Below are 18028 nucleotides of genomic sequence, written 5' to 3'. Positions count from 1 at the left end.
ATATTACTACATATTTTAATATACAGGGTGTCCCACTAAGGAGTGGACAGCGCGATATCTCTTAAAGTATTGTCGATAAAAATATAAAAAAAATAGGGAATTGCATGGTTCGAAGGGGCCCATTTATTAGCGCGAACGAATTTTGTTTCCGATTATTATTTTAAAAGATACGATGGTCAAGTTCGGTTTTTCAAATGGAACTATTTTTTTTGAAGACCTGAGTTGATAGTGCGTTCCAAGACAAATTCAATAAGCTTTAATGTATACACTTTATTTCCACTGGTTTTTAAGATATTGCGCTTGCAAATTTACTGATTTTCACTGCAAGAAACCCCTCTGGAATGGTAAAAACCGGGGGCGGTCTTACTGACGCCACGGGTGGCACTGCCTGTTGAAATGGATACTTACCTGCCAAAGGTCTACGCCAGAAATGGCAGGCCCAAAGGCTGGACAATTCTTTTCCGTCAGAAATGCTACTTAGGTAGGTACATCTGCGGTATCGAGAAGCGCATCGTTACTTTTATTTCGCACTTGCTTCTACGCTCGGAGGGCCGGTTCTTTTGGGAGGGATGCAAGTTGGATTGGTTCTGATACAATCTGCTCCCTATGGTTGAAATTTAGTCTAGCAACTTTCACTCCTCCAAACCTAACCAATCCAACTTACACCCCTCCCAAAAGAACCGGCCATCCGACCGTAGATGCAAGTGCGAAATAAAAGTAACGGTGCGCTTCTCGATACCGCATATGTACCTAACTAAGTAGCATTTCTAATGGAAAAGAATTGTCCAGCTTTTGGGTCTGCGAACCCTGTCGTAGACCTTTGGCAGGTAGGTATCCATTTCAACAGGCAGTGCCACCCGTGGCGCCAGTAAGACCGCCCCCGGTTTTTGCCATTCCAGAGGGGTTTCTTGCAGTGAAAATCAGTAAATTTGCAAGCGCAATATCTTAAAAACCAGTGGAAATAAAGTGTATACATTAAAGCTTATTGAATTTGTCTTGGAACGCACTATCAACTCAGGTCTTCAAAAAAAATAGTTCCATTTGAAAAACCGAACTTGACCATCGTATCTTTTAAAATAATAATCGGAAACAAAATTCGTTCGCGCTAATAAATGGGCCCCCTCGAACCATGCAATTCCCTATTTTTTTTATATTTTTAGCGACAATACTTTAAGAGATATCGCGCTGTCCACTCCTTAGTGGGACACCCTGTATAAGCAGAACGTGTTTCTGTGTTTGTCTATCGCCTAAAAACTTTCGAACGGTAAATTCTGGAGTCACGAAATGTGTTCCAGCTCATTATGCCTAGCTAATCCAGACGAATGTGACTATTTTCACAAAAAAACTTACTAACTAAAATAATTTTTTTTTAATCAGAATAAAACCAGAATCTAAATTTCGGGTGAAGTCGAGTAGTAAAGCTAGTATTACATAAAAGTGTGCGGTTTTCTGTAAAGTGGTTTTTACAGACATGCTTTTTACACGAATCACATACAGTGTGATATTTTTTATTGTTCCCTACACAGATACATCTACTACGCTTGTGACCTGCTAGTTTTTTTTTTACAATTTTTCTTCCCGTTACTTCTATCGCGATTACAATATTCGTTTGTAGCCCTCCTTCTTGATTTTCGAATTTAGTAGCTCGTCTATCAATATTTTTAGCAGTTAATTTCTTTGATAATTCTTGTAAAAATAATTTTCATGTAGGATACTTATATAGTATGTCATACAACAAAAGCATTGTATGGGGCGATGTCGATATAGCGCATAAATAGTGATAATGGCCAACGGCGGGTGCACCGCCTACAAAAGTATTCCCGTACTAACTTATTTAAAACATCTACCCCACATTATAGTATTTTATTATTTCCAGGTTGATCTTTACTGCTGCTGTAGATATACTGTGTTCGCGGTGTAGTGTAGAAAGTAATACGACGCACTTTCGCGGTTTCAGGATGTAAAATACTAAAATTATTGTTTCCGCAAATGAAAAATGAGAAGAATATACACATCGATCTTTTATTTGTGTCAATATTTTTGGTAAGTCCCGCCTATTTTTTCGAACTTTTCCAACCAAAAAAAAGTTTTTTTTCTAATTGATATTCCGCCAAAGCTATGTCCGTGAAAAAATTATCTGTTGTTACACAGCGGCCAGAATTTCTCCAAAAATCTCTCATTTCATTGACCACACGTTGACCTTGCTGCCTTTCTGGGGCCTTTCCCTGTTGCCCCAGGTATACTTTGTTGCAGCAATAAAAAGTTTTTGAATCGCAAAGGGGCCATATTTTGATGCCATATTTTCCAGGTGTGCTTGGCATATAGACATTATAGACTTTGAATGAGCAACGGCCGCGAAATGTGATTATGTAGTTGTTCATCGACGCACCCAACGGCTGTTGCATCGTACGAGTCCTTACAGTTTTGTGCAAACATATCGATGGCTTAGTGCACACATATTGTATGTCCACTTTTAGCGTTTTTTGAGAAAAACAAGTTCAAACATTCAATGGTACTTTATAATTAAATAAATCCTTTTTGCATTATTGTATTATCATATACAGGGTGTCCCAAAAATGTCGGAGTTCCTTGATAGGGGTGAATCAGGGGGTAATTTGAAACAACTTTTTCCTTAGCGAAAATATTGTCCGAAGCTTCCTTAACGAGATATTAACAAAAACCCCCGACCAATCAGAGCGCATGCCTTCCGCTCGAGCTCCTGTGGTAGCGTTGGCTACGCGGTAGGCGGCTGCGCTTGTGCTACGAACGTACGAACAAACAAGTCGGCATGCATCGAAGGAAACCGCGTTACACAGTTTTTTTTTTTAAAGCAGAATCTTAAATAATAATTGTTTGAAGTGAGAGGACAAGAATGTAACAAAAAATGTACGACAAATGATCATAATTCGTTATTGAGGTAAAAATCCGTAGTTTAATTACGGCCAACATAACTAAATTTAAAAAATAATATTAAGTGTATGAATAAATTCTTTCAGACTGGATTTACATAATCAGTATAAAGCAACCGAATTTCTATCGCAGTGATATTCGTAAGCTACCAGAAAAATGGCAAAAGGTAATTAGCAATAATGGAAATTATTTCGATGATTAAGTTGTTTTCATATTTTTTTAAATCAAACTGTTATTGAACCCTAAAATTGAACAGAATTTATTTCTACACCTAATAATCACTAATAAATTAAATAACACTCACCCCTACGGGCATTCCTTTCCTTCCTTTCCTTCCTTTTCGGAAACCTGTGTCACTAAGTAGGTTACTGTGCCCATCCTGGTCATCGGTGGACGAAAAGATTTATGGTAGGGTTGCGCCTAGTGCTCAGCTGATCGCAGGTATTACCACCCGAAGGTAAGGATCGCAACGTCAAGTGCGTCCGGGTTAATGTACCGATATTCACTTCACTGCACGGCCACTAACACTGATCACTTAATTTACCTTTCATGGAGCGTGTTCTTCCTACGTTATAAAATTGGTGGCCCCGAAAGGGGTCGATAACTGTTAGTTGAGCAGTTGCTCGATGTGACCACCCTCAGCGTCTATGCACGCCATGCGGCATCATTGACTCCGTTGAGAATAATCTTGACGCCAAACGCCGAATCGTAGTCTCGCCGGGGGTTTGGATGTGCGGGTATTCCCGCGCAAACGCTCGCACAGTGGCACTTGTGTCCCCGTTGTTCCGGGCGTACACCCAGAACATCGCGTAATATTCTTGAGCGGAGAACATTTCTGGGACGAGATTGCTAGCTGACTGACAAGATTTTTTCCAAGCAACTTCCTCTACCCCCAAGTAGTTTCTTTCGTTCCATTATGAGTTAAGGGGTTATGCCTACCTGCAAGGTCTGAAAACGCAAGTATTTTCGGGATTTTTGGGGGGAAAAGCTTGAAGACTTTTTTAAGCACACCTTTATGTATTAGAAAGTGATTCCAATCGAAAATATAAATAAATAAAAGAAATATCAGTGATCTCCTGGCAGCGATTTTTTTCAGTAGTTTGCGGTGATCACTCTAACTTTGACCAGATTCATCTGAAATGAAAAATTCGAAGGAATTTAGTTAGTATATTAAATTATCTTGTCCTTAATCGTTCATTATCCCGAAAAATGAATTTGCTACAAAATGGCGGCTGTTCAAATTAAAATATCGATTTTCGCCGCAAAAATCGCTCATTTTCATCTGTAAAATAAAAACTACGCAAATAAAAAAGCCACGATTAAGGACAAGATTGTTATATATAGAATAAGCCTACAAAAGCTGAATTCATTCGATTCAGCGGTTTTCGAGATATTTTGCTCACCGTTTTTGAAAATGTAGTTTCGAGAAAAATGGGTTTAAAGTTTTAAGTTAGGTTTACATTCGAATAAAATGCAATTTTTTTAACTTACACAGTGTCGTCATTTCCGGGCCCATATATAGTAGACCCTCTCTGCACTGGTTGAAGCTTCCAAAACATCAATTTGGGCTTGCCTACGAAGCGCTCTTGCCTCCCGAGTGCTCTGTTGTGCGTGGAGGTTTGAAATATTAATGCGCGCGGAGTCTTCTTTTGCAGCATATTCGTGAGCATTCGGACCACTGTTTACTCCAATAGCGTGAAACATCTTGAGTAATACTTCAGTACCTTCGTTAAATACACCGGCGGCGATGTATGCAGCTAATTCTACCGTAATTTGGCTACTCGGTATAATTTTGGGGTTAATTTTCCAGATGAGTTGATTCAGACTTTCGTTATTATTCTGAGTAAAACCGTCAACGCATCTTTCTAATAATTCGGTTTTACTCAAATCTTGATATATTGGTTTATTTGCCATCAAAACGTCTTTGGGTAAAGACTTATACTCATGTACAAACGACATCAGCGTATCTGTCGCGCGAGCGCGCTGCCAGTTGCACCATGATTCAGCTCCAGTCGGGCACTTGCTGTGCTGCGGATTTTTATCCGTTGAGCTGTAGTGACAGAACGTGGACCATATCGCCTTGTTTATATTTTTTGCCGAATCACAATTTCGCCTTACGACCAAACCGTAATAAACGGTTAATTTGTCTAGCATTTTGCCCGTTAACTTGCCCTTGCCGCCGAGGCCTTTATTTTTCTTCTTACATTCTCGTAATCTACTGCCCATTCGTTTTTGGACGTGCCTAATGCATTCCTTTTTAGTGACGAGAGTAGTACCGCCATAAGGTGCCGATTTTATAATTCCGGAATAAGTTTTAGAATCCCCGTCACCGATGTAATGTTTGTATTTGACGCCGTAATTTTGTACAGAACGCTTGAACATTTCCACGATGGCGTCGACTTCCATTTTTCCGGATGATCCTGTGTGGTTTGCTGAACAGTTGAGTTTATGCATTTACAGCCACTCTATGTACTCATAAGTAGCTTCTTTCTTACCCCAAAACTCGCACATTTTGCAATATGCGCTTTTTATACAAATATCAAGCACTTTACCACTGTAGTATCCGATAATCGAAGAGACACCAAATAAGGAAGTGAAACCTCTCTTCTTCCACGTCCCATCTCCAGATACAGTCAATTCCATGTTTTTTACATTTTTTCGTTCCGAGACTGTAGTACTTCTTCTCTAACAGCATTCTCAAACAGTATTTGAGAAAGTGTTTTTAGACAAGCGTGTATATTTTTGAGAATGATGTAATACGTGCTATGGGAAAGAAATTGTGGCATATCCATAAGGCCGCAAAACTTTTGCGCACCTTTCAATCCTAGGCCTAACACTCTCAATGTCAATATAAATCGCCTATTTATTGCGTAAGTATTATTAATAAGAGGGCACGAAAGAATATTACGAGGCGGGCACGAAACACACACAACCATTATTTTGAATCCCAGCCCGCAAGTTTTGGCGGTTTGAAATTTTAAATCACCATTACACATTTTGCAATTTACAATTGTGGATAGTGCAGCAAATACAGTTACAAAATTTAAAATTCTATATTCACTGGACTTATCTTCTGGCACAATAATCTCGTCCTTTGTTTTCAGCTTTTTCGCCGTTGTCCCAAAACTACTCTCATCGCGGTCAATCAGTTTCGGATTCACTGGCTTTGTTTTCACTGCCCTCGACTTTTGCACGTTACTCGATTTTCTGAACGCTCGAGATACTTTATCACGACCCATGATGATTTTAAAAAACAAACACTGTGGTACCAAACGTTCGACTCTATACAATACAAGTCGACGACTTGGGGGCAACTGCAGTACTGCTTGTCACCCTGGATTTTGTGCATGTTGCTCAAAAACACCGTTATTCATCGTACTACGACTTCATATACCCTGGGGTATTCCCTAATGAAAGTATAAACTGCAATGGCATAGCATTTCTGACTCACGCATCCCCATAAAAAAAATCCCTGTGGTGCGCGAGTAGCCGCCACTTCATACCTGCTCCGAATCCTCCAGGACATACCTATACTAAAACCCACACAGCTCCGCCAATTTTAGTCGGATCAAATTGAAACTTTCACACAATACTTTTCAGTTGTTGTAGTTTAAGAAAATGACAAAACCTCAAAATCCATTTTTCCGAATTTTGCAGGTAGGCATAACCCCTTAACTCCCACCAGAACAGTAGGCTTTAGGTAAAACGAAGCCAGCACATTTTCGAAATACACGTGCTTTGCAACGTGCAACGGACGAACCATCCTACATTTTCACAAAAGCCCGCGCTCGGTCCTTTTACTGCCAATGTACCGATTGCTTCGAGGTAGACAGCAGACACCACGTGTTTCGGTCCGAAAGGGTCCGAAGAGGAGAGAAACAGAAAGTCTTCGAGTTCCTATAAAGAAAAAATCCTGTTTCCCTTTTCCGATACCCTGAGTTCACGTCTGCTACGAGGCGGAACCAACTAAGCCATAAATTACCCAAAACTGTAGGAAACCGTTGTCTACCGTTGACTAGCGGGACAATACGGTCTTAAACCGCGACCCTAGCGAAATGCTCTGGCCGATCAGCCTGATTAATTTTTGACAACTACCAATTAAAAAGTATTATTCAACATCAATGCGGCTCGCGAAGAGACACAGGAAGAAAGAAAGCATATAGTTTGCTGACTGCGCGTAGTCCCGCCTGTTTCGTCCTACCTTCAAATTAAAGACGGATCCCTTATCTCTCGTGTCTAAACACGCGCTCGAATTTCAAAAGAAAAGCACGCGTGGACGTATTCCGTGCGAGAGAAGGTGGGCTTGGAGTTCGATTGGCCCCAAACTAAACAATCGGGCCTGCTTATCTCTCGAGTATCAACACGCGCTCGAATTTCGAAACAAAAGCACGCGTCGACGTATTCCGTGAGAGAGGAGGTGGGCCTTGTGGAGGCGATATTGCTGTGAAGGGGGCCTTTTCAGGACAGTGGCCGTTTGGGAGGGATGCAAGGCAGATTGGTTAGATTAGGGCCAATCGGACTTGAAGCGAAATTCGAGCGCGTGTTTATACTCGAGAGATAAGGGATACGTCTTTAATTTGAAGGTAGGACGAAGCAGGCGGGACTACGCGCAGTTTTGGGTAATTTATGGCTTAGTTGGTTCCGCCTCGTAGCAGACGTGAACTCAGGGTATCGGAAAAGGGAAACAGGATTTTTTCTTTATAGCAACTCGAAGACTTTCTGTTTCTCTTCTCTTCGGACCGAAACACGTGGTGTCTGCTGCCTACCTCCAAGCAATGGGTACATTGGCAGTAAAAGGACGGAACGCAGACTTTTGTAAAAGTGCACGATAGTCCGTTCGTTGCACTTCTGCGAAGCACGTGTGTTTCGAAAATGTGCTGGCTTCTTTTTACCTGATGCCTCTTGGGCTGGTGGGGGTCAACTCATAATGGAACGAGAGAAACTATTTGGGGGTAGAAGAAGTCGCTTGGAAAAAAAATCTTGTCAGTCCGCAAGCAATCGCGTCGCAGAAATGTTCTCTGCTCAAGAGTATTACTCGAGGTTCTGAGTGTACCCCCTCGAACAACGGGGACGCAAGTGCTGCAGTGTGAGAATTTGCGCAGGAATACCCACGGCTCCGAACGCCAAGTTCTCATTCATTTCCACAAATTTTTATAACGTAAGAACAACACGTTCCATGAAAAATAAATTAAGTGATCAGTGTTAGTAGGCGTGCAGTGAAGTCAATATTCGGTACATTAACCCGGACGCACTTGACGTTGCGACCCTTAACTTTGGATGGTGTCGTGTACCTGAGATCAGCTGTGCACTCGGCGCGTCTGTCGATAACCAGGATCGGTTCAGTGACCTAGTGACTCAGGTTTTCAAGCTGTAGGTGAATTTCCGAAAGGGTGAGTTTTAGTTACAGTATTGGCAACTATTATTTTTTAAATTTAACGCAGGCTATGGCTTATTTCCGGCGATAATTCTCAAAACTTCCGTACGTAAATTTTTCTTCGCAGTTTTTAAACGGACTTATTCATTATCAACAACAGTGTTGGCCGTTATTGAACTACGGATTTTTATCATAATAACCAACTACGATCACATTTCGTTCGTTCCCTGTTGCATACCTTTTCGTTTGTACGTTATTAAAAAAGGAAATTTACGTGTTCCTTATCCTCTCACTCCAAATAATTATTATTTTCGATTCTTCTGAAAAAAAAACAACTGTGTATTCGTCTTTTTACGTTACACATGATTTTCATCCATTTATCCTTTATTCATTATGCACTTGAAATGGCAAACAAACCATGGCAAAAGGTTAGATTTTTTTGTTACGTCTTTTTCAATTGTCATTCTACGCAATTTCCTTCGATGTATGCCGCCTTGTTTGTTCGTAGTCGCAGCGCGGCCCGACGCGTGGCCACGCTAGCGCGGGAGCTCCAGCGGAAGGCTCGCGCTCTGATTGGTCGGGCTTTTTTCTTAATATCTCGAAAACGAAACCCCAGATCCCAAAACGGTTAAGGACTTTTCGATGTCTTTTTGCATCAGGATATTGCATGTTCCGGGATGTCCCTCAATTCTGGGACACCCTGTATAATAAAAATAAGTCTTCAAATCAGTCAACATTTGACTCCCTGATCTTTTTTGTTGTTACATGCCGCGGCTTTTGGTGATCGAGCGGCACGATTTATACACGCAATATCGATTAGGGGTATTCCCACAGTCGTTAGACTATCAAGTATTGCTGGATTAAGTTTATGATTTAGAAAAAGCAAGGAAGCTCGCCGCAGTCGTAACAGTCAATTCTTTTAATCTTTAAGTATTTAGGTACTTTATCAGAAGGATAAGGGGTAGATTTTGGGATCGTTGGTGTTATAGCCCTATACGGGTCTTTTCAATGGAATAAGATAGGTAATTCACTAGTAGAGTTTGGTTATAAATAAAATTTTAATGTTGAATAACAGATGAAATGAAAAGAACATAACATAAAATAAGGAAATTATTCATCAATAATTGTATAAAATTCAGGTATTAATATAATTGAATATAATTTCTGACTAGGGAAATCCCACAGTCGATTGTCTGTCAGAAATTATTAGTTAAACGCATTAATTATAACAGTGCCAAATAAGTTGTAAAGAAAAAGATAAGAAATAGAACTCACCAGACAGTCACAATAATATAAATGTAAATATGCTGCTAAATTTGCTTTTTAAGTTCGAGTAGATCTGGATCACTGATAAACCTGAATCAGAAATAAGGAATCAGACGCGAAGACAAACACACACACCCACTTGATTTGAATTTATAAAAGAAAATCGAAATAATAGTAACTTTAAATGAGCAATTAGAATGAAACTTTAAATTAAATCGTTAATTGAATAAAATATTTTATGGATTGAATTGTTTCGCAAAGTTAAATCTTTCACGTGGTTACACAGTAGACCGGAGAACTCTAGCTCTATAACACTTCGCGGACCCAATGACACGCACCTCACGACTTATCATCACAGAGTCTCGCAGCTTCGAGCTCTCAGCAGCGGCCAGAGTGGGTCCATGCCGAAAGCTTACGCTGCACTTTATTAGCTTACCCCCTACTTATCGAGGCGGTGTGTGTGTGTTTGCTCACGTCTATCCGTCAGACTCTTGATTCAAATATATAATCGAACAAAAATATATCAATGTATTAACGGAACATACGTACGCACAATACCATGGCACTACACATCTTTAAAGCAGTACAATTTCACACGGCTGAAGGCCTTTTTCTCATCATACATAAATTTATATACAGAATTTCTGAGTAGGGGAATCCCACAGTCAATTGACTGTCAAAAATTGTGATAGGTGTCTAAAAGAACAATTCCTAATTAATTAACAATCCACACATGCTCCGAACGTGCGACAAAACCGTGGGAAGGCGTCGTTCCCTGCGTCGGTAACCGGATGTACAGTATAAAATTCTGTCAATCTTCTAAGAAGCAACCCAGTCTGCGCATTCCTGATGTAGCCGCTACTGATTATATTACAATGTTTAGCGCGACGGTCAGAGGTGCGCTCAACAAGGGTTCTCCCACAATGCTCCAAGGCATTGTTGAACCGCACCCCTGCCGCTTACACAGTGCGGATTCGGCACATCAAGAGAACCACTGGTTCTTTCGGATCGCGACTCTCTGGTGAGAAAGCCGCTGCGTCAGTACCGCCTTATCCTTATCGCGGGACGGCAATATGTCGAGGCGACGATGCTTCAAAGAAAGGGTTCTGGTTTTACTAAATTATTATTGACTAACTAGGCGGGAGTATGATCAACGAGGGATATCCCATAACGCTAGGCGTTGTTGATGCATACCGCGTACCAAAAAGAAAAATTTTACGATCCGGACGTAATAGCACCGTAAACAATTACGAACAAAATCAGGATATCAACTGTTGACCGGTTTGAAGACTTTTCCTTGTTATATGTTTTATACAATAGTCCGAAGAATCATAATAAGAGCAATAATTGCAATTAATTGCTGTAACTTTCACATTCTGAAAATATGATATCAGTAAATCAATATTTCCAGTATTAGTAAAAAAGTTCCAATCTCTCAAATACATGTTTCGTTCGTTGACTCTCGGGATTATTCGGCAGGGAATGTCGTCCGTCATTGTACATACCTATGTATATACTATTGAGTTATATTCTACCAAGTGTCAATCAATTCATAATCTGTCAAGTGTCAAATAATGTAAGTTGTCCAAATTTGAAATGCCACGAGTTTTTACACTAAATAGAACACTGAATTATTGTCTCAAATAACAAGGTAAGTCGCCAAATTTTTTTAATAGATTTCTTATGTAGAGTCGCAATCTTGGAAGTTGTTCGGAGAAGGTTCAACACAGAAGCATCTTCTTTCGCATAAGTTTCTGGAAATTTATACCATGCATGTACAAAAGTAATTTATTGTAACAAATTGCATTTATTACAAGCATACTTATTTTTATACCAGCAAACTATTTTTAATATAGAGTTTTTATGTAAAACTTCTAGAAATGAAGGAGACCCACAGGCTTGGATAGAAATGAAGGGGACGCACAGGCTTGGATAGAAATGAAGGGGACGCACAGGTTTGGATAGAAATTAAGGGGACGCACAGGCTTGGATAGAAATGAAGGGGATGCACAGGCTTGGATAGAAATGAAGCATCTTCTTTCTCACAAGTTTCTGGAAAATTGCCAAGTAAGGTAAATCAACAAAATTTGTCAAAAGACATAGCATTAAGAATTAAGAAAATTATGGCGGACTGCTTGCAATGTAGAGCAAGTCACATTCGTGAAGAAAGTATGCTGAAAACACATCTTCCTTGATATTTTTCAATCTTTTGTGAGATATTCGTAATACTTTAAAATCCACAGTACTTGCCACGCTATTCATTGCTTTTATTAATTTCCCATTAACAATATTTTTATTCACCAATAAACGTACTAAATTAATTTTATTCCAACACCAATAAATTGAGCGTTAAAAATATTGGATCTCTTCGTTCATTTTCGCTGAATTATTACCATTAGCATTCAAATTTCCTGTAACAAGACTTTCTGCTATACGCTCTCATCTTCTTCGGATACATTTTGTAGTCAGTCTCTACACTTACTATAGTAAAATGTCATTCTATTTCTATATAAATTCTACGTTAAGTTGTAACTAAAATGTGGCTTTTATATATTTACAGATAATCGAAGCAGAAGAGAAAGAGAAAGTACCCTGCTGCACGAGCAAATGCAATAAGCACATTTTCACGTAAAATTTTATTATTTTAGAGTTTTAAGAAATATGTATATACAAAATCGAATTTCATTATGAATGTGGTAAAATGTATAATTTAGAGGAGAAAAATAATAAATTGGGACATAGTATTATATTAATTAAACGATTTTATTCCGCTTCGATGCTCTGTTTGCTTCTTGTATGTTTCCTTCACATCTGAAAACTCAAATTTAAACCAATTCCACCAATCCACTGAATACGTATAACATAATTTACATATTTAATCAATGTTAAAGGTAGGATTAATTAGAAAATATTTAATAAACTTAGAATTCAAGGTACACCATATTTACTGTTAAAAACATGCTACCATACAATTTATTTATATTCGTTCTTTGGAGAATTATAAAAAATAGTTTAAATTGAAGAAGGTTGTAAACGGTTGTATAAATATTTTCTGTATTAGTTGCGTGCTTGAAAATGTTGTCTATCGTCCCTTTTACTTTAAAGTACTTCCTCGCTGAGCTCTCGCTGGTTGGGACCGGTGTTTAGCACTCATCGTTAAGGCTGCCGTCTCATCGGGCCTTGAATGTGTGCGTACGCTCACCAAGCTAGGAAAAGTATGTACGTATACGCGATGTAGTAAACAAACCGTTTCAACCAACTTACGTGGTGGAATCGGCAAGAAGGAAGCTTTTGCGGATATAGTTGTCTCCAGTAGACATCCGTGCAGACGGGTCTGGTGCGTTTGAACGCTAATAAGCACCGTACGTTGAAATAATAATGAATTTATAACTCGTGTACTGAGACAGACTCGAGAAATGACAGAATTATGCTTCAAGGATTCTCCGTCACCGGCGCTAATGGTATATTCGCGCCATGTACCATCAGAACCGGTGGAAGTCCAAGCTAACCGATAAATGTAGGAAAGACATAGTTGCCGATACGTATCGAGAGTCATATCGCGTTGTTGCCGCATTTCCCCTATTACAGTATTGTCTCGTTAGCGACTCGCTGGTCGGGACCGGCGTTGAGTCGGTATCGTGAACAGAACCCTAATTCCGAGTGTTCGTTTCTCGCTTCTTTTTGGCCGGAGGGGGGAGCGAGATAGAACACTGCGTGCGCGGCGAGCGTGCGCGATGGTCGCAAGCGCTTACCGTGGGCACGAAAACCGCTTCGCAAAATCTTGACGCAGGCCCGTCACGAATCTTTTTTGCGCCCTAGGCGAACTTGTCAAATTGCGCCCTTTATTATAATACATTTATTTGAGTTTATTGATGACCTTACTCTGAATTTTTATTCGTAGTTTAAAACAGTTGCAGTGCAATTTGTAATATTTTATTTTAAAGTATATTTTCAACAATACCAGCAATGAAAATACCATTGTGCACCTCTTGTCGACTTTCCGCCCTAGGCAGTGGCCTAATTTTGCTTATAGGGACAAGCTAAGCTTACAGGCAGAGATCATTATGTACATAGCCAAAGAAAGTACATATATAACGCGTCTTAGACTAAATAAATCATTTATACTTTTGAAAAATGAAATTCTAATATTTTCTATTTTATGTACATATTTGTAACAACTATGCCAAATTTCCTAAATGAAAGGAAGGCCAGTTTCGACGTCCTTCGTACAATTATGTATGTGCTCTGACTGCGCATGAATTGTTGCTTGGTTGCTGATATATACAATTGTACGAAGGTAGTCGAGATTGGCTTTCCTTTCATTTAGGAAATTTGGCATAGTTGTTACAAATATGTACATAAAATAGAAAATATTAGAATTTCATTTTTCAAAAGTATAAATGATTTATTTAGTCTAAGACGCGATATATATGTACTTTCTTTGGCTATGTACATAATGATCTCTGCCTGTAAGCTTAGCTTGTCCCTATAAGCAAAATTAGGCCAATGCCTAGGGCGGAAAGTCGACAAGAGGTGCATAATGGTATTTTCATTGCTGGTATTGTTTAAAATATACTTCAAAATAAAATATTACAATTTGCCAAGTTCGCCTAGGGCGCAAAAAAGACTTGAACCGGGCCTGCGTCAAGATTTTGCGAAGCGGTTTCGTGCCCACGATACGCGCTTGCGACCATCGCGCACGCCCGTCGCGCACGCAAAGGACAGAGTGTCAGGCGTCCGAAAGACGGAGCGAGATAAAACATCAACGCGTCGTCGGTCTCGTACCGTCCTCGCTCGCTTTCAGTGCCTCTCGCTCGCTTTCGTTCCATCTCGCTCTAGCTTTCGCCGGGCAAGAGTGAGACAAAAGTGGTGGGGATAGCGAAGAGTCGGTATCGTGTACACAAAATCGAGTCGCTAACGAGACAATACTGTACTATTTGTCGTCAGGAAGGCTTGAATGAATCACGGCGAAGCGGCTGGAGAACAAAGATGGGCAATGATAATATCTGGATAAATTAGAATAAAAGATATATTATGTTTATCCGTTATCTCTCTTCGAGTTGCGGATTTGGGCTATTCGGCGGTTTCTAATCTCAGTTCGAGAAGCATATACTGTTGCTTGCGGTGGATTATGTATTAATAAAATGTAAAACGTAATGTTTTTACCCGACTGTGGCACGTAAAGGAGGGTATTGTGTTTATCAGGCTATGTTTGTATGTCCAGATGTTACGCTCTAGAGACTGTACGGATACACCGATTTCGACGAATGAGATGTCTTTAGAAATGTCCTACGATATATAATTTTCAAAATTATGAGATAGAAATAAAAAAATTGGAATGACTTGCAAGTAGTGATCTGGATCCGAGGAGAGTTTTTAACATCTCTCACTACGTTTCCCCGAACTAAACAGGCTGCGGCTCTTGCCATACAATATTGCTATACAGGGTGTCCCACTAAGGAATGGACAGCGCGATATCTCTTAAAGTATTGTCGATAAAAATATAAAAAAATAGGGAATTGCATAGTTCGAGGGGGCCCATTTATTAGCGCGAACGAATTTTGTTTTCTATTATTATTTTAAAAGATACGATGGTCAAGTTCGGTTTTTCAAATGGAACTATTTTTTTTGAAGACCTGAGTTGATAGTGCGTTCCAAGACAAATTCAATAAGCTTTAATGTATACACTTTATTTCCACTGGTTTTTAAGATATTGCGCTTGCAAATTTACTGATTTTCACTGCAAGAAACCCCTCTGGAATGGCAAAAACCGGGGGCGGTCTTACTGGCGCCACGGGTGGCACTGCCTGTTGAAATGGATACTTACCTGCCAAAGGTCTACGCCAGAAATGGCAGGCCCAAAGGCTGGACAATTCTTTTCCGCCAGAAATGCTACTTAGGTAGGTACATCTGCGGTATCGAGAAGCGCATCGTTACTTTTATTTCGCACTTGCTTCTACGCTCGGATGGCCGGTTCTTTTGTGAGGGATGCAAATCTGATTGGTTCTGATACAATCTGCTCCCTATGGTTGAAATTTAGTCTAGCAACTTTCACTCCTCCTAACTTAACCAATCCAACTTGCATCCCTCCCAAAAGAACCGGCCATCCGAGCGTAGAAGCAAGTGCGAAATAAAAGTAACGATGCGCTTCTCGATACCGCAGATGTACCTACCTAAGTAGCATTTCTGACGGAAAAGAATTGTCCAGCTTTTGGGCCTGCGAACCCTGTCGTAGACCTTTGGCAGGTAGGTATCAGTTTCAACAGGCAGTGTCACCCGTGGCGCCAGTAAAACCGCCCCCGGTTTTTGCCATTCCAGAGGGGTTTCTTGCAGTGAAAATCAGTAAATTTGCAAGCGCAATATCTTAAAAACCAGTGGAAATAAAGTGTATACATTAAAGCTTATTGAATTTGTCTTGGAACGCACTATCAACTCAGGTCTTAAAAAAAAATAGTTCCATTTGAAAAACCGAACTTGACCATCGTATCTTTTAAAATAATAATCGAAAACAAAATTCGGTCGCGCTAATAAATGGGCCCCCTCGAACCATGCAATTCCCTATTTTTTTATATTTTTATCGACAATACTTTAAGAGATATCGCGCTGTCCACTCCTTAGTGGGACACCCTGTATATATATTTATTTATAAAAAAAAAATAATTATTGATAAATAATAATTTGGTGGGAACCCCTTGCCCCCCCCCCTTCCACCGCCCCAACCATCTCCGCGCCTTCCTCCTCTCCAACCGCCTCCGCGCCTTCCTCCCCGCCTTCCTCCTGACCCGCCTCCGCGCCGGTAAGTAAGGCGTTTCAGCGCCTTTTTGATCTGGAACAGTAACATAATAATTACATTTTCATAAAATTACATAACATAAAAAATATCGGACACAAACGAAATAATATTCACACCAGAGTTGGGCAAAAGGTAATCTAATTACAAATTACGATTAAAATGTAATTGCGTAAGTGATTGCACATTATTTTCTGTAATCTTTAGGTAGTTGACCACAATATTATGTGTACTTGTGTAATTGATTACACATTATTTTCTGTAATCGTTTTTAGGTAGTTGACAAAATATTATATGTTGAAAATAATGTGTAAACAATTACACAAGTACACAAAATATTGTGGTCAACGTCATAAATTAACGATGACAGAAAATAATGTGTAATCAATTACGCAAGTACACAAAATATTGTGGTCAACGTCATAAATTAACGATGACAGAAAATAATGTGTAATCAATTACGCAAGTACACAAAATATTGTGGTAAACCACATAAATTAATGATTACAGAAAAAAATGTGTAATCACTTACGCAATTACATTTTAATTGTAATTTGTAATTAGATTACATTTTGCCTAATTCTGATTCACACTTATGCTATCACGGTCACATAAACCACATTGCACATAATTACCTGTTGCAATTCCGCCCTCAACGTTATCACCTCCCTCTCCTTCGCCTCCTTCGTCTCATTTATCTCCTTTACCTCCTCTTCCTCCTGTCCCTCCTTATCCTCCTCTCGCCTCGCTTCATTGAGCGCTTCTTTCATCTGGAAATGAAATAATGAATGTATTATTTTATGACAAATAGTAAGAGTATATCGATGCGCGTTACGAAGAGTAACACGTTTCATTTTTTTCTTACGGACAACTGCATGTAGAAAAAATGAAACATGCTACTTTTGAGAAGTAACTTTTCGTAACGCGCGTCGATATGAACATGTAGGGTAATTCTCTCTCTAGAGTCCTCAAAGACAATGCCGCCAATAAGCCGCGCCTCGCTGAGTTTCGTGGAAGTGACGAATTCCACGTTCTGCATTTCTCAACAGATCTTTGCGGAAATGGCGTCAATCGATGGCGTGCAGATGAAAATGGCCCCAAGCTAACTTCGTAATAGTCCGATTTACATGACATTTGACATATTTTTGATCAGCAGAACGCCAGGAATTCATTAGTATCACCGCCAAATCGATTCGATGAAGAATTCAGAATTTTTAACATGCCGTAGTGAATCTCGTCTCGAGCGTCTAAATCCACGAAACTCAGCGAGATGCGGCTTATTGGCAGCATCGCCTTTGAAGACTCTAGCCAGAGAATCACTCTGTATAACAGTATACAATATAATACTTACGTTATTCATATTCTCTATTTATCCCAACTTGCTGGGACGTCCGCGTGGTTTGCTTTCTTTGAACGGTATGACTCTCTGCGCAACGGACTGTCTGCGCCGTTGCCGGGTTTGTAGAGCGTCATTTGTTTCAGAACGCACCACAGACGAATCTTTGAATTAACGTTTCACGTTCACGGTTCGCGTTTATGTTTTTGTGCAACGGGCACAAGGATTTTGAGTTGTGTTGCGTTGCGTTGCGTTGTATTGTGTTTGTGTTTGTGTTTGTGTTGTATTTGTGTTTGTGTTGTGTTTGTTGGTTAAGTGTAAAATGAGTGACACTCGAAATGTGGATATGCAG

The 18028-nt window shown here is 39.8% G+C and overlaps 2 protein-coding genes across 5 annotated transcripts in view; one reads left to right on the top strand and one right to left on the bottom strand.

Moving 5' to 3' along the window:
• The window catches only part of LOC143375456 (enhancer of split mgamma protein), a 123704-nt gene that overhangs the window by 16638 nt on the left and 89038 nt on the right, over positions 1-18028 (top strand). The gene's annotated exons all lie outside the window — the stretch shown is intronic.
• LOC143375360 (uncharacterized) lies at positions 4411-6579 on the bottom strand. The gene is given in 2 exon segments (XM_076824364.1): positions 4411-5576; positions 5579-6579. Coding segments are annotated over 2 exon segments (1737 nt in total). The 5' UTR covers positions 6150-6579.

Source organism: Andrena cerasifolii, chromosome 12, assembly GCF_050908995.1.
Source record: "Andrena cerasifolii isolate SP2316 chromosome 12, iyAndCera1_principal, whole genome shotgun sequence".
Lineage (NCBI taxonomy): Eukaryota > Metazoa > Arthropoda > Insecta > Hymenoptera > Andrenidae > Andrena > Andrena cerasifolii.
This window is presented reverse-complemented; position numbering and strand designations above follow the sequence as displayed.